Raw genomic sequence first — 21,372 nt, 5'->3', positions numbered from 1 at the left:
TCTGTGAATATGGTGTTTATTCCACAGGCTGCAAGATTGTAGTTTTTCTTGCGTCTGCTGTCTGCCCTCTGGTGGATGAAGCTATCTAAGAGCTCTGTGCAAGTTTCCTGATCCCGTTTGTTTATTAAAACCCAGTGATTAAACTTGTCTGTGTCCCAAATATTTTTCAGAATTTATATATTAGTCATTTCATAAAAAGAGCTCTGAGGGAAAACATTTTCCTGCCAATAATGTAAAAATTTGCAAAAATCTTGAAATCCTAGCATTGCTCTACTGTTAGAATTTACTTATTCTGTATTTTAAAGTAGTAGAAATTCAGTGTGCCTCTGAGAGTTGAATTCTTATGGAGAGTTGGGGAGGCTCCTTTAGGCATCTCTAAATTCAGGTAATTATGAATCTCATCCAGAGATTGTCACTTTTCCTGTGGTGCTTAATGCAAGACAAGGGGGAAAGAATTTGTCTTTGTCTTGGGCATGTTGGTAGTACTTCTTTTAACAGAGAGCTGCTGTCATTTGTTCAGTCAACAAATTTGAATGCCTATCCTGTGTAAGGAACTTTGCTTGGCACTATGGACGATGCCTTAAGGAATATTTTAAGTAGAAGAATAACCAATCAAATCAATTCTTTAGAGAGACTATAATTCAGGCAGTATTGCACATGATATGTCAAAATAAGAAAATGGAGGCAGTGAGTTGAGACTGTCTCTTGTTAACTCAGTGCAGTAGTAAGGGCCTAATTAAGGTATAGGCATTGGGAATGGACCAGAAAGGAAAGAACAAATCTGAGACAGTATGTTAAATTTACTTCCCTTCTTCTAGCTAACTTGGTATTAATTGTCCTTTAAATCTGGCAGTTGGTGTTTCTGTCTCTGTGTCTCTCCCTCCCTTGCGTCCTCCCGCCTACCTCTTCTCCTCCCTCCTCTAACACACCAAAGGTTACTGCACCTCTCCATCAGTAATGGTAGGAGAGGGTTTGTATATCACAATCTCACTGGACACTAGGTGTGTATCTGTGTCCAGTTTTTTAAAGGACTGAGTATCTCCTAAAGAGGTGTGTGCTTTCTCTCAGCTCTTTTTGTGAATTATTGCTTTAAATCAAAACTTGAACCACTTCAACAGAGTAACAGTTCTTGCTGTGTAGGTAGCTAATTTTTAAAAAGCATGTTCTATGTGTTATGTTACCCATGGAAGAAATGTTTTGTTTAATGTTTTGGGGTTGGGTACATTTGATACAGTTTTGAAGGAAAAGTTTGTCTACATCTTTGGTTTTTTTGTTAAGAGGAAACTACTCCTGAGTTTGTGTTTTGTCTTAACAAATCCTCCAGAAAGTAGTCTTCCCCTTTTCCATGAATGGAAATTAGAGCTGAATTCATGCATATATGAAACAAAATGTTAATTTAAATGTACAGTTTCCTCAAACTCTCTATAACTCTTAAAAAGGATTCTTCTGTGGATGCAGAATTAATCAGAAGCATTTCAGAGAGATGCATATAAAATGGACTGGTTATATAAAATCAGAAGATTCATAAAAATTGAAAAGAGACCACCACATACCACATACATGAATATACATATTCATCATAAGACTGTGAGGCAACAGCGAATTTAAACCCACCCATAGTTACCATAATCTGAGTTCCATACTTTGAGAAAATGATTTACCTTGGTAGGCCACAAAGGAAGAATAACAGTTGGTCTAATAATGCTTTATCGTTCCTTGTGGTCTGTGAAGGGAAGGCTAAAGACAAATTGGTTTGAGGTGTGTGTAACAAAGGAGATTTACAACGTATTTTTATGATGGTGCAGTAATTTTGAGAAGATGGTTAAATGTCTCCTTTTCCATGTTCCCTAGACCAGTGTGAGTGTTTATATTCTACTATTCTTCCAAAAAAGATTTGAACCTGCCCCAGAGAGATTAGTTGGTTTAGTCTCAATGAGATCTTTTATTTCTATAAGGAATCAGATTAGATGGTTCCCTTCAGCTTTGTGTTTATTCTCTTTGTGGGATCCTTTCAATATATTCTATTTGCTCTGTGATGTTTAAATTATCATTAAATTGTACATCCAAGTGTTGAAGGATTTTGTGGAATTTGTAAGCCAAATAAAATTTTAAAAATCCTTTGTAAGCTTCACTTTCCACCTAAAACTTCTGGTCCAATAGAATAATTCAATAAAAATTATGTTTCTGTGAATTCCCTGGCAGTCCAGTGGTTGGGACTAGGTGCTCTCACTGCTGGGGCCCCAGGTTCGATCCCTGGGCTGGGAACTAAGATCCGGCAAGCTGTGTGGCATGGCCAAAAAGAAAAACAAAATTATCTGTTTCTTCCTTAATTTTCACCCCAGCAGTGTGAAAGGGTTAGGCCAACAGTGCTGATGTGAGGTGAGAGCTGAACGTTGTAGCAGTGTTGCCTACCTAATGAAATCTCAACCAAAGTATCCTTTTGTTGTCTAGAAAGCTTTTTTATCTGTTTAATTGTTTGTTTGTTTATTTATTTAATTCTTTTGGCTGCTCCGGTTGCGGCACACAGGATATTTGCTGCGGCATGTGGACTCTTAGTTGAGGCATGCGTGTGGGATCTAGTTCCCTGACCAGGGGTCAAAACTGGGCCCCCTGCATTGGGAATGTGAGTCTTACCCACTGGACCACCAGGGAAGTCCCTAGAAAGCTTTTTAAAACAGAATCTGGGGACTTCCCTGGTTGCACAGTGATTAAGAATCCGCCTGCCAATACAGGGGACATGGGTTCCATCCCTAGTCCAGGAAGTTCCCACATGCCACACAGCAACTAAGCCCATGCGCCATAACTACTGAGCCTGCGCTCTAGAGCCCATGAGCCACAACTGCTGAGCCCACATGCCACAACTAATGAAGCCGGTGCACCTAGAACCTGTGCTCCGCAACAAGAGAAGCCCACACACCACAACGAAGAGTAGCCCCCACTCGCCGCGACTAGAGAAAGCCTGTGCGCAGCAACGAAGACCCAAAATATGGCCAAAAATAAATAAAATTTTCTAAAAAACCATTAAGAAAAAAACAGAATCTGGAATTTAATATTTTTTGTGGCTTAAAGGAACCTTAGATATCTTCTAATCTTACTCTTATACTTTATAGTTGAATATGCTGGTGCCTGAGAAATGTGACTTGCTTATGATCACATAGTTGATTAACAGTAGAACCAAGCCCAAGTCTAGAATTGGCTGGTAGGGCAGTTTCTTATATACATACTCACCTCATACTGAATTATGTACCCCAGTATGTCCTAACCTTGAAATAGGAGGAACTTAGGCCACTGGTTGAAGGCCATATGAACTGATGTGACCAATTTGTGCCTAAGACATTTGCCATTGCAATCTTTGGGCCACACACAGCTACTCAGTTCTTCACTTTATCATCCATCTATCTCCTCAGTGTGGAGGAAGCCCTCTTTTTGTCTGCTAAATTTGAACACGGGTATCATTTAGACCTAATATTTCCAAACTTTGCAGTGGGAAGTAATGGCAGTCTGCTTTTCTGTTTCAGCTCAGACAGTTATAACTGCACCAAAGACGTGGAAGAAACCAAAAGATCGGACCCGAACCAGTGAAGAGGTGTTAGAGGCAGAATCGGAGGTAAGGGGCAGCAGTAAATCTCTTCAGCTCATCTTCAGAACAGTGGTGCCATTTCCTAAAACAAGTGTGGGTTTGTAACTTTTTCTTGAGATACTGTTTTCCAAGCAAATATATCAAGCTCAGGGTCTGATTTTTTTTTTTTAATCCATTTACAGAATTTTTTAAAGATTGTTAATAGCGTGTTCAGTTTCATTGAATTCTTGTCTCTGTTTCAAAATACCTCTTCTCAAGTGGCAAAAATAAGTATTGTTTATTTTTTTTCCTTATATTAAGCAGATGGGAAGACTAATCTGGTTTTTTAAAAACAGGGTTATTTTCAAATACCTATTAGCAGTGCTGGTGGAAATCATCAGATATATTTTAAGGAAATTGATTTTCAATCTGTTGTCTTTTACCTGCATCCCAGGAATATAACTTTTCACATATAGTTTGTCTATTTGAACTAAGCCATGCCAGATTTCGCTGTAGGGTACAACACACCAGGTCCAGGACATGATGTGAGGAAGAATCAAGAGCAGATTCAGTCCTAAGGAGCGCTCTACCAATTTCATAGTCTCTAATCTCAGTATCCTTAGTCTTATGTACTGAAGCTTTTAATGAAGAGTAATATAAACAATCTCTATGTTGCTTTTTTCTTCTTGAGCTCTTCTTGTATCTACTTTATGAAAATAATTTTCATTGAATGTTTAAGATAACATTAAAATGTGGAAATTACTTTAAAATAACTTTAAATGCATTTATTTCATAAAACTTTTCTAGCTAGTTATAATTCTTACCCCCTTCAGGCAGCTCACAGTACCCCTTTGTTACTTCTCCCTGTCCTGTCATTGCTCGTACATGATGCTCGGTTGATGTCACAGTTAGTCCCATAGCAACCACTAAAATGTTTCATGGGAGTGATTTCATTATGGTTATCATGGCGTAAGAACTGGCAATAAGTTATAGAGGTGCAAATAGTTGCTGCACTCCTTTTGCAACTGAACAAGAAAATGTTGCTCCTACAAAGAATAAAATACCTTCCAGAGGCAGGAGAATAGCATACATTCCTGGTATGGCTGTAAGAGCTTCACAGACCGGTTTCTCTTTAGATTCAGCTGTTATTTATTCACTTTGTTCTATTATACTTTGTGTTTCTTTTCCCTGTGGCTATTTTTCAAAGCATTATTGAATATTAAATGGGTAGGTCACTATTCCTGTGCCTCCAAGTATTCACAATCATCTTCAGGTCGGGGTTGACAAACTTTTCCTATAATGGTCCAGATGGTAAAGTAGCTATCAGGCTTTGTGGATTATATGGTCCCTGTCACAGTTTCTCAACTCTGCTGCTATAGGCCAAAAGCAACAGTAGACAATGTGCAAATTAATGAGTGGCTGTATTTCAGTAAAAGTTTATTGAAATTTGAATTTCATATAATATTCACGTATCATAAAGTATTCTTCTTTGAAATGTTTTTCCACTGTTACAAGTGTAAAAACCATCCTTACCTTGCACACTATACAAAAACAGGTGAGGAGCCAGATTTGGCCCACGGGCCATAGTTTGCTAAAACCTGCTTTACATTGTTATTCTTCATACAGAAGAACTGTTTGGACTCATTTTGAACCAATCCCTTTTTTCTTAACCTTATAGTTTAAAAGTATAATAAAAAGATATTTGGTCATTTGCACACAGACTTTGTCCAGAAATCCTATTCCCTTGTCTTTCCTAAAATTGAGCATTTACTGGAGTAGTTTAGTAAATATTGGTTGTCACTGTCTTCATTTTTCACTGATCATCAAGGTCTTCTTCTCTTAGATTTTTCTCAGCCTTTAAAAGAATGTGTTTTAGATATCAGCATATTTTAGGTTATATATTGAGTTGTTACATCATTGCAAGTACTTAACCAAATTCTTTAAATTACACCCTAGAGGGCTTCCCTGGTGGCGCAGTGGTTGAGAGTCCGCCTGCCGGTGCAGGGGACGCGGGTTTGTGCTCCGGTCTAGGGGGGATCCCACATGCTGCGGAGCGGCTGGGCCCACGAGCCATGGCCACTGGGCCTGCGCGTCCGGAGCCTGTGCTCCACTACGGGAGAGGCCATGGCAGTGAGAGGCCCGTTACCGCAAAAAAAAAAAAAATATATATATATAGCCTAGAAAGGTAGCTTGAAGGATGATTCATCTCAAAATTGTTAGGGCATCCTAAAATTTACTAAAATTTTTAGGATATTTCATTGTTTGTTACATATGTAGTTGTCAGTCTGATTTTCTAGCACTTTAAAAACTCGTGCATTAAGCAGGCAGTTTTGTCAACTAAATTCTTGTTTTAGTAAGTTCCTATAAAAGTTTCTGCTTTGACAGTCTGGCCAATAAAGTGTTTTCTTTTTTCAATCTGGTTTTCTGGGTAAACAACTGAAGAACTGTTAGACATTTACAAACTAATTGAGCAGAGCTCCATCCTGCTGAAGGAAAAATAATCATCATAAATATTTAATGCAACAGTTTTTTTGTGGATTCCCTTGAAAAATATCCCTTCTAATAATGTGCCTCAGACACCTCATTGATTCTTTGTGCTCTGAATTACGGTTTGTCATTCATGGACCAAGTTTCTTTACACTTTTTTTTCCAGTTAGAAATTGACTTTCTAAATGCATCCTCTGTTTATATCCAATCGATTGTCTGTTGTTGTTGGTTTTAGGTACAGAGAAGATGACTCAATAAATTTTTTTCTCTAAAGCAGCATTTTTTCACACTTTACAGGATCTATATGAGTTCTATATGATTGTATAATGTAGTTATACTGCTCTGTAATAAGTTTAAGTACCATTTACAGACTCAAATGCCAGATTATTAAAGATCTTCTTGATGGCCTATACTTAATTATGAGGTGGTATGACAAGGTTGTTTTGAATTTAGACTATAGTAGAGTATAGAATAAGAAAAAGTGAGGCTGCTAATTCATGATTCAAACTTGGTAGATCAGTTTCTTCTCAAAGTATAAAAGATGCCTCACTGGGCTTCCCAGGTGGTGTGGTGGTTGGGAGTCTGTCCGCCTGCTGATGCAGGGGACGTGGGTTCGTGCCCCGGTCCGGGAGGATCCCACATGCCGCGGAGCAGCTGGGCCCGTGAGCTATGGCCGCTGAGCCTGCACGTCCAGAGCCTGTGCTCTACAACGGGAGAGGCCACAGCAGTGAGAAGCCCGTGTACCGCAAAAAAAAAAAAAAAAGCCTCACTTTCTGCCATGTTTTATAAAAATAAATCATTTTTGTCTTTTATTTTCTTGGAATTTTTATGTCTGTCTTTCTTTTGATGGTTTCTGTGCTCTTCCTGTTGGAAGAACAAGGGAGAGAGATAGAGAAGGGAGAGTATTTGCGTGAACTTTTTATTTCCATTTTAGAAACAAGGCCTGAAAACCATCTGTTTCTGTTGATAACATTTTAAAATTTAGCATCTTTTCCCCATGATCTGATTTTAGTAGAAGAAAATTTATTAGTATCATATCTGTTATAATACTTAATAACTAAGTAGGGTTTGTAACTCTTTAATTAAAAAAATTTTTTTTCATAAATCAGTTGGGGTGACTACTTCCTGGTGTATATGACATCCTTTTATACCATCCTCTGTTCAGCTAATTCAATAGAGCCTCTAATTTGGCTCTCCTAGTGTGAATTTATCCACTGGAATTTGTGGTAAATTGCTGTTTCCTCTGAGAGCTTCTTCCAAAGGATTGTTTTCAGAGTGCTTCCCTTTGAAAAAGAAAGACTTAAAGTTCATTGAGACCTTTGCCTCAGGGAGTTTTGAGGGCTGATATAGCCCTTAAGAATTACTTTTTTTTTTGGATCTGAAACTGAGATGGTCAAAAATAATCTGGTGAATAACTTTAATTCTATTTTGCCTTTTAAAAATAGGATGCACTGGAACCCAGATTTCTCCCTGGGGGAATATATTCCAAGCATTTTTCTATGTATAATTTGAACAAGGTCACAATCTCAGAGAATTCTAAGAACCAATAAACAAAATAGATTTTAACTAACAAGTGTCCTCCTTGTTAAATGTGAGCGATGGTCAGCTTTGTGGGACTTAAACATACTTTAAACTATTCATTGAACTCTATTTCACGGCCAGAGGACAGCACAAAAAATACGCTCTAGTGTGTTTCTTTTTATATTTGCTGAGCTTTAGTGGCAAGGGTAATAGTGCTTGATATAGATTCTGACTAGAACTCTTTCATGTCCATCAAGTTCCAAGGATTAACAGTTCTTTCCTTTTTAACCTTCGGTATATTTAGATTTCATTAGTCATGTTAAAGCATTTCAGTAGCCATTTGAATTGTCTGCTTTATCCCAGGACCTGAAATGAGAAAAGTGTTTTAAATAAACTTACCATTTTAGTACCATATGCTGAACACAGACATCCTTATCTTGAGTGACATGTTTTCCTATGCTTTTTGAGGGGATAAATGTGGGTCTTCCTGTGTATTTACACACAGTGAAAAGAATATAACCTCTGTGTTCACTTATGCTTTAGCCTAAAGCAGAAGAGGAGCTTTCAGGTGACAAAGTACTTGAATCTGAACAGGATAAAATGAGCCAAGGGTTTCATCCTGAAAGAGACCCCTCTGACCTAAAAAATGTGAAAACTGTGGAAGAAAATGGAGAAGAAGCTGAGCCTGTACGTAATGGTGCTGAGAGTGTTTCTGAGGGTGAAGGAATAGATGCTAATTCAGGCTTCACTGATAGTTCTGGTGAAGGGGTCACATTCCCATTTAAATCAGGTAAGTTTATCCCTGTCTTCCTGTGTATGTCTTTCCTTCTCTCCTTCACTCTACTGCAACTTAGAGAAATGTTGCCTCCTTATGAAGAAATATTGGATGGAAGGAAGAGGTTCATCACAGTGTAATATTTACAGAATAGATCAGCAGGCGGGCGTTAGTAGCTAGCAAATCCAGAGAGTCCTGTGTTGGCGGAAGTGATATCTGATGCTGGTATTCTGCTTTCACTGGCATTGGAGGAGCAGCTGGCAAAGGAAATCAGTGCTAGGTTGGTAGAATTCGACCAGAGAAATTTAATTTTTTCATTTTAATTGAAAGATATTTCAGATATGATGGCCGTGTTCCTTGAGTTAGTGTACTTGTCATTTCACAAACCTTGAACTTAGTTTGTTGATGGAACTCACTCTGTAGAGCTGAAGTCCAGTAGGCAGTTGGAAGCAGTATGACTAAGTTATTAAGCACCTGTGGTATGGGAAGTGCCCTATGAAATATGTGATAAACCTTAGAGGATCTTTCACCTTTAGACACCGTCACATGGCAGTAAACCTCCGTCCTAATACTATATAAACCATGGTTGACTTTGAGATTTATGGATATTTGGTGTGGACATGTGGGGAAAGGTAGAAAATTGGGGTTAGGTGAAAAGTTTTTCTTAGTCTGCCAAATCTGAAGTGATGTCTGCATGAGGTAGTGTTTGAATGTAAAATATCAGGCCTCAGAAATAGTCTCGACCAGTGCTTTTCAAACTTCTGGTTTTAACCCATTTAATAGGTTGTGAAATTAATTTAGTGAGTTATAATCAACATTTTTTAAAAAGGAGAAGAGAATAAAAATTGTCAGTGCATTACATGCACTAAGGGAAGTGTTGCTTTTTTAAGCTTTTCGTTTCATTTATCTACGTGTGTGTTTGCTCAGAGTCTTGAAATCACTATATTTCTTACTGTGAGTTGTAGTCAAAAATGCTTGAAAGCCATTGATCGATCGATCCCACCTTAATATACTGATCACTTAAATTTAGTGAAGACACTACCAGCGAACCGTACTCCTAATGGGCTTTATGAAATCGTATGGTTAAGCGATTGTAAATTTTGTTTAAATTTCTAAGCGATTCTTAGAAATTGTTAGAGCAAATGGCACTCGATTAAATGTTTAATTAAGCATCGTTGGGTTTGGGGTTTATTATAGATTACAGTAATTGTGGGGTTTGGCTCAGATTTGAGGGGTAAAGTTTTAAAGCTCAATATACTGACACTTCCTCTAAAGATCCAGGCTTATACTGCCAAGCACTTGGGCTACCACCAATCCTTGTTCAGGGATTGAAGGACTATTGTCATTTTTAGGACTGTATAAATTATCTTTTTATCCTTTAGTTCGGCAAGAAAAAGTGCACAACTGTAGACGCTAACTATATTGATCAACCAACTGTCCTTTGCCCCAGTAATATATACTAGCAGTAATTGAGGAAAAGGACAATTTAAAATTTAGAGCCTAATAAACTGTATATATTTTAATAAATACAATATGGTAATAAAATATCTGTAAAATTCTCACAGACCATCAGTGAGTCTATGACCTGTATATTAGGAACCGCTAATATAAAGAAGGATCCAGTGTCCTGTCATGAAGTGATCTGGGGCCTGATTCTGATGAGTGTTTTGTTAATTAAAAGAAAGAACTGTGACTTGCTTTTATTATCCAATAAAAATTTCAAGAAATTCTCCAACTTTATATAATGATAGCAGGATTGTGAGTAATGATAGCTGAAACAATAGTAATAGTAGCAAGGTAAGTGCTGTGGCAAAGAACTAATTTAAAATTCATATTAAAGGGCTTCCCTGGGGGCGCAGTAGTTGAGAGTCCGCCTGCTGATGCAGGGGACACGGGTTCGTGCCCCGGTCCGGGAAGATCCCACATGCCACAGAGCGGCTGGGCCCGTGAGCCATGGCCGCTGAGCCTGCGCGTCCGGAGCCTGTGCTCCGCGATGGGAGAGGCCACAACAGTGAGAGGCCCGCGTACCACAAAAAAAAAAAAAAAAAAAAAAAATTCATATTAAAAATATTAGCTAAGAATATGTTTAGTGATCAGGGAAAATAATCTATAGACTGCTTAGGCTTTTCAGAATCTTTAATAAATTATTTGCTTTTGTATTTTACATCCTTTTACCTTTTTCTTTTTTCCCTCCAAAGTAACATTTCCAAGTGAACATACAAAGTATCCTTCTTTTTCAGGAAACCAAGAGTAGTATTATGTACAAACTACTGGGTGTAAGATAGGCTACAGGATGTATTGTACAACATGAGGAATAGAGCCAATATTTTGTAATAACTGCAAATGGAGTATAACCTTTAAAAATTGTATTTTAAAAAAAGGCTTGGTAGTTTATTTAATGAGGATTATTACATGTCCCTGACCAAAGGCTGCTTAATGTATAAATGAAATGGTTCCTATAGCACCTTACTTCAGATTACTTTACTATTCAAAGGTATCCAGAAGGGGATAAAAGAACAAATAACAGTTTAAATCTTTATATGGCATTTTCTGACAGAAGCTCAGTGTTTCCTTGGTGGCTTTGTTTGTATCTGATGAGATAAAGTAAAATATTGCAGTCAGCTTATACTCTAACTGGATATACATATAATGACCTTATAGACAGTTGTCTGCCTGCGTTCCTCTTTTTAGAATCCTGGAAGCCTGCTGATACTGAAGGCAAGAAGCAGTATGACAGGGAGTTTTTGCTGGATTTCCAGTTCATGCCAGCATGTATTCAGAAACCAGAGGGCCTGCCTCCCATCAGTGATGTGGTTCTTGACAAAGTAAGCTGAGCATTCAGGGAAAGCTATGTCTTTTTGGTGGGAACCGTTTTTAACTATCAGTGCAAATATGTGAGGTGTGAGCAATTCTCAGAAATTGTTAGAGCAAATGGCATTTGAATTAAATGTTTAATTAAGCATTGTTGGGTTTGGGTTTATTATAGATTACAGTAATTGTGGGGCTTGGCTCAGATTTGCGGGGTAAAGTTTTAAACTTTTTTGTCAGCTTGTTCTGGCTGTCTCCTAGGGATGTGGTAGAAACTGTGTCTGTTGGGCTAATATACCTGTCTTTCCCCACTGTTCTAAAACCTCTATAGGGACTTAGAATGGTATTGAGGTTAGGTCAGAAACCTAGGAAAGTATTTGGCAGATCAACCTTAAGTGGCAGTTAACATAATTCAAATAGTGTATAACTCAAAATTTCCCCAAGAGATACTTAATAGGAGGATTAGTCTTTAACCTGTGCAAATAAATAGGCACCCTTTCTCTTTACATCTGTTCTTAATGGTGCACACAGAAAATTAGTCCAGTCAGTGTTTATTTCATCTGTTTATTAAATTAAAAGATGTAAAGTCAGGTGTATATCAGCCCAAATAATTTCATGTAAATCAATGATGAACCAGTTCTGGTGACTAAGCTCTCATTTTATAGAGGAACTGTTAATCCCTAATTAAAGTGTAGACGGTAACTTTGTTACAGAATGAGATCCAGTTCTTATTGGGATTTCCAGCAGCTCCCTTTCCAGACCTTATTTATATTATTTTATTCTGTTATAGCAACAGATCTTTATATTTCTCTTGCTGAGTCCTCTCTGTTAGGTACTAACATGAGGACAGTTGAATGATTGGTGGTACTAATGTGAAACTACTTCAGTACCTCAGAGGGCAAGTTTTGTTATACCCACTGAATTAGATTATCATCTTAGAAGATATTCCTTCCTGTCTTCCTGCTTTATCTGTTTCTGACTTTGGCCAATCATGAGTTGATTTCTCACTGAGCTACTTAGCTTCGCTGAGTCTATAGTCACATTATACGCCTATACAAAGCCAGATATCTCCGATTAACATGGCAGACAAAGTGAGATTTTAACTGAGTCATCATGGGGAATTCCCTGGCAGTCCAGTGGTTAGGACTCGGCACTTTCACTGCCAGGACCCAGGTTCAATCCCTGGTCAGGGAACTTAAGATCCCGCAAGGGGCACGGCGCAACCAAAAAAAAAAAAAAGAAAGAAAATTAAATGAGTCATCATACGTGAAACTTATCTCCTTTTGAGATTTGTTGTCCACTCAGAATACATCCTTTACTAACCATAAGTCAACAGCATCAAAACCAAAAGGAGCAATATCAGGTTTCTTAGAGGCAAGTGCTTTGATGATCCTGGAAAAAGATTCCAAAATTTGGCCCTAGTTTATAAGTTCTCAAAATAGCTTGTCTTGTGCCATTCTACTGGTCCTAAGTGTCTAGTGAACCAATCCACTGATTGTCTAGCCTCCCCTTGGGAATTGTAGGCCTAATCATTCCCAGGGAACCAAAAAACCATCGTTGACTAAGGGCTCTGTGGCTAGCCCAGGAGAATCTATCAGGATTCAGATCTGACTCCCACTGGCTCAAAAAGCCAGTGCTTGTCTTTTCAGCTGACATAACTTTTCAGTCTGAGTTTTTATATTCGTGGCACTGAATGCTCTGGAACTTGTGTTAAGCTTTCCTTTGTTTCTTTGTGCAGATCAACCAACCCAAATTGCCAATGCGAACTCTGGATCCTCGGATTTTACCTCGAGGACCAGACTTTACTCCAGCCTTTGCAGATTTTGGAAGGCAAGCCCCTGGTGGAAGAGGTGTACCTGTAAGTGCAAGTTCCCTACAACCCAGTTAGTTAGAAACTGTCATAGACTTCATGTCATCTTGTCTAACGGCAAAAGAGCAAGCAGCTTTTATTCCTTGATTCTTCTAACCAAGAAGAAGAAGTAGGAAAGGCGAAGACTATCCTTTCCATACTAATATTAAAACAAAGAAAGAATACACTTGAGTCATTTTTACTTTGAAAGAAGCTGGTCCGCATTAATTTGGTCTCGATTTTTTTTTTCATATTTTTGCAGTTGAAAAGACCTGCAAATGGGTTAAAAATAGAGCCGTCCTTGAATAGGATTCCTGTTCTGTCTTGAGGTGTCCTGATATGTATACTAGAGGTCTCTGATGACATTCAGCTAATGGTCCTCTCTTTGTCTTTGTTTCTACAGATTTGCAAAGTGCAGAGCAGGCGTGGATTGCCAATTCTGGAACAGAGCAAAGCCCCAACTTGCACTCCACTGGAGATGTCTCACCCACCCCTGAGGAGCCTGCCTCTAGGGGTGTGCTGAATCTTTCAAAACAAACAAACAAAAAAACAGTAGTCTGTGATGTTATATTTTCTGTTTTGCTCTTCTCATTTACTGTAGGTTGTGAAGTCAAAATATGAAAAAACGATGTGTACAAAAGAGTGCAGCTGGTAAACTGCACGTTGCCTTTACACCCCCAGTGGCAGGCTCTTCAGCGGTGGAAGTGGCATCACCAATGGAGTTATGCTGGGGCACTGCACTGTGCAGAATTCGGCAGGCTCTGCCTACTCCATGCTTTGTAGACTTACAGAAAGCATGGGGTAAAGTTGCCAGTGATGTGAATACCTCTTTTTCCCAAGTTGGAATGGCACAGAGAACACTTAACCTGAAGTTCTGAAGGAGCTTGGGGTTTGATGTACATTTGTGGATCACCCTGTTTATACTACTTTATTTTATGTTTGTAAAAATATTTTTATATAAGGTGACATTTTTTATTTCCCCATCACCTTTTTATTTCTGGAATGGCCACTTTTGAAGCCTGCTTTGGAATAAGACTACACTGTCTGAAAACAATGACACTTGGTAGACATTTGAATTATTTGCCTGCAGCCAAACACTGATTGAAAATACTTGAAGGTCTACACTGTGTTGGAGGCTTTATACAGTAAAACCTACAGAAAATCTTAATTTGAAGCATACTTTTTATTGAGCTGATATCACCATCTTAAAGACCTCTGTGTGTATAATATTCTGTTCTCACACAGGTTTGAAGTTTAATGTTTATCTGATATCTCTAATTACCAAATTAAAATTTTTTCTAAATTTTTGAATTTCCACACCAGAGAGTCTTAGAAAGCAACTTTCTAGAAACCTTTTTATACCTTGTTTTTCAGCATTATTTCCCTTGTTGGTGGGTTAAATTTATATTTGTTAACGTTTGTTTAGTTTTGGTTTCAGTTTATATCTTTGTTTTGCCAAACATTTGAAATAATGTTGATGCCATTTTGATGGTTCCCTGGTTAATATCTGTGGTTATCATGTTGCTCAATTTTGTTCATATGTTAGTCACAGAAGATATGAATTCCGGCATCTCCTCTTCCCGTGTATACTGTCACTTTTCATTATCAGCTTGCTGTTGTCTAATAATCAGGTATAGCCTAAAGGAAATACTATGAATTAAGAATAACTATCTCTCTCTCAAAATACTGAAATTAGAAAAGGAGTTTTAAAAGTAACTATCACGATGTATGTTTGCCCAATAATTTATGTGCCTGCATATATCAGATAAATGGGTTATTTGGTGCAAAGTAATGTGACAGGAAATGAGCCATTATCAATAATTTGTAGTGTCTCCAAAAAAATGTGCTTTGTTTAATTCACTTTCTTTGCATAGCTTTGTCGTGTGCCACAAGCTAATTTTTAAGTGGAATTATTTTGATTAATCAGGGTAATATTAATATGTTAAGTCTTAATGCAAGTAATTATTCTTCCAGCATCTCCCATAGCAAACAAACATTCTCCATGTAATTTGTCCAGCTTGCCTTGGTATATTGGTGAAGATAAAGATAGGAATTTTAAAGGATATGTATTATACATATCCTTTATATTATATATAATATAAAGGAACAATCAATAATGCTGCTTGGAAAAAACCAGCAGCCCTACTCTTCATAGTTTCTGGTTACATACAGCTTCCAAATTGGCTTATAAATAATTACCATGCAAAGATGTTAAGATCTACTAGGTATGCTTCTTAGAATAGCTTAATTTTCCAGGACTCCTGGTATAAATTTTCCTGCAACAGACTTGTTATAAAATATTTTTAATGTGTAGCAATTGTTTTAGCGTCATAAACAGTTACATACAATTTTTAAACATAAAGGTAGGTCATTTGATGGGCAATTAAGTGTATATCTGTTGGAAGCACCCAGGCAGTTTCATCCCTCTAGTTTTTTAAAAATCAAATTACTTGGCTATTGTGGTGTTAATTTTAATAGTAATCTGTTGGTGGACATCACAGAAAGTGCCCCAAAAGAAATGCATTGAGAAAGGGCTGTGGACCTAGACTGGTAACTTGCCACTCATGTTCATTTTAACTAACTTTGAGATTCACTGAGCTGTTATAAAAATCCTAGGTGCAAAGAGGTTTCCTAAGCTCATATCATCCTTCCCTCTCTCTTAAAGGGACCCTTGGTTATCTCTCTTTAAAAAATGCTAGAATGAATATTGGTCCTGTTTTCTTTGGTTATCCAGGTAAGCAGAAGAGTTTGAGTTTATTGTCTCTGAGTGAGGTAGGAGCAATGTATATTAAATTCTACAGCAGAGACGTGTATAGTTTCTTATTTAATACATTTAAGAAAAAGAGTGGGTAAAAAATATTAAAATTTTTAGCTCACCTGAAAAAAATTGTGGCTCATTAGTTAGCCTCAAATTTTGCCACTTCATTTTAGTTTTGACATTTGTGGACCCTGCACACATTATACCTCAAAGTTCCTCTTCTAGTCGTCAGTCAGGATTGTCCTTCAAGCAAAGAAACCAGGCTTTATTTCTTTGTATATATTCCATAACCCTCAGCACAGGATCCTAGATTTTGTTTGTATTTAGTAAATAAGTCATTCATTACATATGGTGCAACTTTTGAAAGATACTGTAAATCTGACAATTTATATTAAGTTTTTCACACACACACAAAGGACACGAAATGTTTATTTATTTATTTTTTTTAACATCTTTATTGGGGTATAATTGCTTTACAATGGTGTGTTAGTTTCTGATTTATAACAAAGTGAATCAGCTATACATATACATGTGCTCCCATGTGTCTTCCCTCTTGCGTCTCCCTCCCTCCCACTCTCCCCCTCCCACCCCTCCAGGCTGTCCCAAAGCCCCGAGCTTATATCCCTGTGCCTTGCGGCTGCTTCCCCCTAGCTATCTACCTTACTACGTTTGTTAGTGTGTATATGTCCATGACTCCCTCTCGCCCTGTCAAAACTCACCCTTCCCCCTCCCCATATCCTCAAGTCCGTTCTCCAGTAGGTCTGCGCCTCTATTCCTGTCTTATCCCTAGGTTCTTCATGACATTTTTTCCCCTTAAATTCCATATATATGTGTTAGCATACGGTATTTGTCTTTGTCTTTCTGACTTACTTCACTCTGTATGACAGACTCTAGGTCTATCCATCTCATTACAAATATCTCAATTTCATTTCTTTTTAAGGCTGAGTAATATTCCATTGTGTATATGTGCCACATCTTCTTTATCCATTCGTCCAATGATGGGCGCTTAGGTTCTTTCCATCTCCGGGCTATTGTAAATAGAGCTGCAATGAACATTTTGGTACATGACTCTTTTTGAATTTTGGTTTTCTCAGGGTATATGCCCAGTAGTGGGATTGCTGGGTCATATGGTAATTCTATTTGTAGTTTTTTAAGGAACCTCCATACTGTTCTCCACAGTGGCTGAACCAATTCACATTCCCACCAGCAGTGCAAGAGTGTCCCCTTTTCTCCACACCCTCTCCAGCATTTATTGTTTCTAGATTTTTTGATGATGACCATTCTGACTGGTGTGAGATGATATCTCATTGTAGTTTTGATTTGCATTTCTCTAATGATTAATGATGTTGAGCATTCTTTCATGTGTTTGTTGGCATTCTGTATATCTTCTTTGGAGAAATGTCTGTTTAGGTCTTCTGCCCATTTTTGGATGGGGTTGTTTGTTTTTTTGTTATTGAGCTGCATGAGCTGCTTGTAAATTTTGGAGATTAATCCTTTGTCAGTTGCTTCATTTGCAAATGTTTTCTCCCATTCTGAGGGTTGTCTTTTGGTCTTGATTATGGTTTCCTTTGCTGTGCAAAAGCTTTGAAGTTTCATTAGGTCCCATTTGTTTATTTTTGTTTTTATTTCCATTACTCTAGGAGGTGGGTCAGAAAGGATCTTGCTGTGATTTATGTCATAGAGTGTTCTTCCTATGTTTTCCTCTAAGAGTTTGATAGTTTCTGGCCTTACATTTAGGTCTTTAATCCATTTTGAGCTTATTTTTGTGTATGGTGTTAGGGAGTGATCTAATCTCATACTTTTACATGTACCTGTCCAGTTTTCCCAGCACCATTTATTGAAGAGGCTGTCCTTTCTCCACTGTACATTCCTGCCTCCTTTATCAAAGATAAGGTGTCCATATGTGCGTGGGTTTATCTCTGGGCTTTCTATCCTGTTCCACTGATCTATCTTTCTGTTTTTGTGCCAGTACCATACTGTCTTGATTACTGTTGCTTTGTAGTATAGTCTGAAGTCAGGGAGCCTGATTCCTCCAGCTCCTTTTTTCGTTCTCAAGATTGCTTTGGCTATTCGGGGTCTTTTGTGTTTCCATACAAATTGCGAAATTTTTTGTTCTAGTTCTGTGAAAAATGCCAGTGGTAGTTTGATAGGGATTGCATTGAATCTGTAGATTGCTTTGGGTAGTAGAGTCATTTTCACAATGTTGATTCTTCCCATCCAAGAACGTGGTATATCTCTCCATCTGTTTGTATCATCTTTAATTTCTTTCATCAGTGTCTTATAATTTTCTGCATACAGGTCTTTCGTATCCTTAGGTAGGTTTATTCCTAGATATTTTATTCTTTTTGTTGCAATGGTAAATGGGAGTGTTTTCTTGATTTCACTTTCAGGTTTTTCATCATTAGTATATAGGAATGCCAGAGATTTCTGTGCATTAATTTTGTATCCTGCTACTTTACCAAATTCATTGATTAGCTCTAGTAGTTTTCTGGTAGCATCTTTAGGATTCTCTATGTATAGTATCATGTCATCTGCAAACAGTGACAGCTTTACTTCTTCTTTTCCGATGTGGATTCCTTTTATTTCCTTTTCTTCTCTGATTGCTGTGGCTAAAACTTCCAAAACTATGTTGAATAAGAGTGGTGAGAGTGGGCAACCTTGTCTTGTTCCTGATCTTAGTGGAAATGCCTTCAGTTTTTCACCATTGAGGATGATGTTTGCTGTGGGCTTGTCATATATGGCCTTTATTATGTTGAGGAAAGTTCCCTCTGTGCCTACTTTCTGGAGGGTTTTTATCATAAATGGGTGTTGAATTTTGTCAAAAGCTTTCTCTGCATCTATTGAGATGATCATATGGTTTTTCTCCTTCAATTTGTTAATATGGTTTATCACATTGATAGATTTGCGTATATTGAAGAATCCTTGCATTCCTGGAATAAACCCCACTTGATCATGGTGTATGATCCTTTTAATGTGCTGTTGGATTCTGTTTGCTAGTATTTTGTTGAGGATTTTTGCATCTATGTTCATCAGTGATATTGGCCTGTAGTTTTCTTTCTTTGTGACATCCTTGTCTGGTTTTGGTATCAAGGTGATGGTGGCCTCGTAGAAGGAATTTGGGAGTGTTCCTCCCTCTGCTATATTTTGGAAGAGTTCCAGAAGGATAGGTGTTAGCTCTTCTCTAAACGTTTGATAGAATTCACCTGTGAAGCCATCTGGTCCTGGGCTTTTGTTTGTTGGAAGATTTTTAATCACAGTTTCAATTTCAGTGCTTGTGATTGGTCTGTTCATATTTTCTATTTCTTCCTGATTCAGTCTTGGCAGGTTGTGCATTTCTAAGAATTTGTCCATTTCTTCCAGATTGTCCATTTTATTGGCATAGAGTTGCTTGTAGTAATCTCTCATGATTTTTTTTATTTCTGCAGTGTCAGTTGTTATTTCTCCTTTCTCATTTCTAATTCTATTGATTTGAGTCTTCTCCCTTTTTTTCTTGATGAGTCTGGCTAGTGGTTTATCTATTTTGTTTATCTTCTCAAAGAACCAGCTTTTAGTTTTATTGATCTTTGCTATCGTTTCCTTCATTTCTTTTTCATTTATTTCTGATCTGATTTTTATGATTTCTTTCCTTCTGCTAGCTTTGGGGCTTTTTTGTTCTTCTTTCTCTAATTGCTTGAGGTGCAAGGTTAGGTTGTTTATTCGAGATGTTTCCTGCTTCTTAAGGTGGGCTTGTATTGCTATAAACTTCCCCCTTAGAACTGCTTTTGCTGCATCCCATAGGTTTTGGGTCGTTGTGTCTCCATTGTCATTTGTTTCTAGGTATTTTTTTATTTCCTCTTTGATTTCTTCAGTGATCACTTCACGAAATGTTTAAAGGTAATTATACCAGTCTGTATATCACTTTTTTAAAAGTTTCTTTTTTTTCTTTGGTATTGATGATAATACCTGATATCGTACCTAGTTTTTAAGGTCCTTTTACATGCCTTGTTGTATCCTGTGATCCTCGTAATAACCTGTAGGTAAGATAAGCATTTAATATGTGAGAAAGCTTAAGTTCAACAAAGTTGAGACTTGATTACAGTAACTTTGCTCATAAGTAGCACAGTTGTATTCAAGAGTCCACAATTCTTTTGTCTTCTAGTCTGCCTCTTTTCTCCACTTCACCAGACAGTGAATCATTCTCAGAGTGTAAACATTCTCAGAGCATAAACATAAGAATGTTAGAGATTAATTAATCAAGGGTGTTAAGCATTTATAAGAGTAGTAATCTGTTGAGGACTCAGTATACTTAGGTAAATATTTGTGAACAGTATCTATCTTAGTTTTATCCAGAGATACAGATAAAGTTAAATTTGTCTTGGAAGGTTGCACATGGATTATAATTTCAATTTTTTAATCCTAGACTAACATTTATATTATCTTTTCAAAACTTTTTTTCCTTTGAAACACTGTTGTTATCTATTTAGTAATATTTCTCACATCTCTGTGCTGCTCGTTTGAAATTCACTCATATTACTCATATTACCTGTCTTGGTGCAGGTAAAGAGTTGTAGCGTAAATCATATTTACTTTTTAGAAATCTCAAACATTCATTGGTGTTTGCAGTATTTTTTTGGAAGTGGACATTTTCTAACTTTATTCAAACATGATTAAAATTATATCCACAGATTATATTATGGCTCTTACATGATTTTGACATAATTACCTTTTATTACACCCACCAGTCTTTGTTCTTAACAGATTTTTATGTGCAGATGCATTGATTAAGTTAAATGTCTCGTGATCTTTGAATTTTATCCAAACATTGAAAAAGATAGTAACCCACATGAATTAACACTAGAATATATCCTGAGTTATAAGAACCAGACAATACATGGTTTACTACCTTTGCTTAACAGAATTCTTTTGCCTGAGCTACCATATCAAGGTTTCAGTACTGTCTGGTTTAGCAGCTGTTCCCTGTTTGTACTTTTCTAGTATGGTGATCCTCTTTAGTTCTCTCTCAGTTACGCCATGCATGGTACCTCTGGGTTTATTTGACCTCGGCCTTTTCAGGTTTATGAAATAGTCTTAAGATCATATCATCAGTACCAAGTCTTTAGCTGGATGTATTTGACAAGATTGCTGTGTATTGCCCAGAAATTCTAAGTTTTGATCCTGATATACCCTTGATACTGCTGTTTCTAATTAGGGCAGATGGCAAAGGGTTCGAGAATAATTAATTCTGAGGTAAGTCATGTGTAAAAGGCTTTGAAGCTTATCAAAGGCCCCAGACCATGTCTCTTAGAATGTGTCTTTATATATAAAGCATGACCTTTAAATTTCTACTTAAAGGGTAGTGTTGGGACATTAAGTGAGATATGATTCTGGTCTATATGTCTTGTGTGAAGTTGTTTTTTTTTTTTTCTTTCCTCTTGAAACCTAATTGCAATATTTACTCATCGTTTAGAGAATGACATGTTAGAAAAAGTAAAGGCTGTCAATATGCTACAGATCTGGGAGGAGCAGAACTTATTATCAACCCACATATTTAATCGTGAAAAAGTATTTCCAAGCATTTAGAGTAGCAACAATTACGAATATTTTAATACGCAGAATACAACTTTTAGCTTACCATT

At 37.3% G+C, this 21,372-nt stretch overlaps 1 protein-coding gene across 12 annotated transcripts in view; it reads left to right on the top strand.

The window, feature by feature from the left end:
* Positions 1 to 21,372, top strand: part of EIF4G3 (eukaryotic translation initiation factor 4 gamma 3) — a 383,092-nt gene that overhangs the window by 283,588 nt on the left and 78,132 nt on the right. For 7 of the 12 annotated variants that reach the window (XM_032624983.1, XM_032624982.1, XM_032624979.1 and 4 more), the window contains 5 exons: positions 3,519 to 3,607; positions 8,111 to 8,357; positions 11,034 to 11,167; positions 12,889 to 13,008; positions 13,403 to 13,513. In XM_032624983.1, coding sequence (XP_032480874.1) covers positions 3,519 to 3,607; positions 8,111 to 8,357; positions 11,034 to 11,167; positions 12,889 to 13,008; positions 13,403 to 13,513 — 701 coding nt within the window. The remainder of the gene's footprint in view (positions 1 to 3,518; positions 3,608 to 8,110; positions 8,358 to 11,033; positions 11,168 to 12,888; positions 13,009 to 13,402; positions 13,514 to 21,372) is intronic. The other 5 variants (XM_032624986.1, XM_032624984.1, XM_032624981.1 and 2 more) reach the window with 1 other exon arrangement.

This window comes from Phocoena sinus, chromosome 1, assembly GCF_008692025.1.
Source record: "Phocoena sinus isolate mPhoSin1 chromosome 1, mPhoSin1.pri, whole genome shotgun sequence".
Classification (NCBI taxonomy): domain Eukaryota; kingdom Metazoa; phylum Chordata; class Mammalia; order Artiodactyla; family Phocoenidae; genus Phocoena; species Phocoena sinus.
The sequence above is the reverse complement of the archived record's forward strand: the minus strand, read 5'-3'. Positions and strand labels throughout refer to the sequence as shown.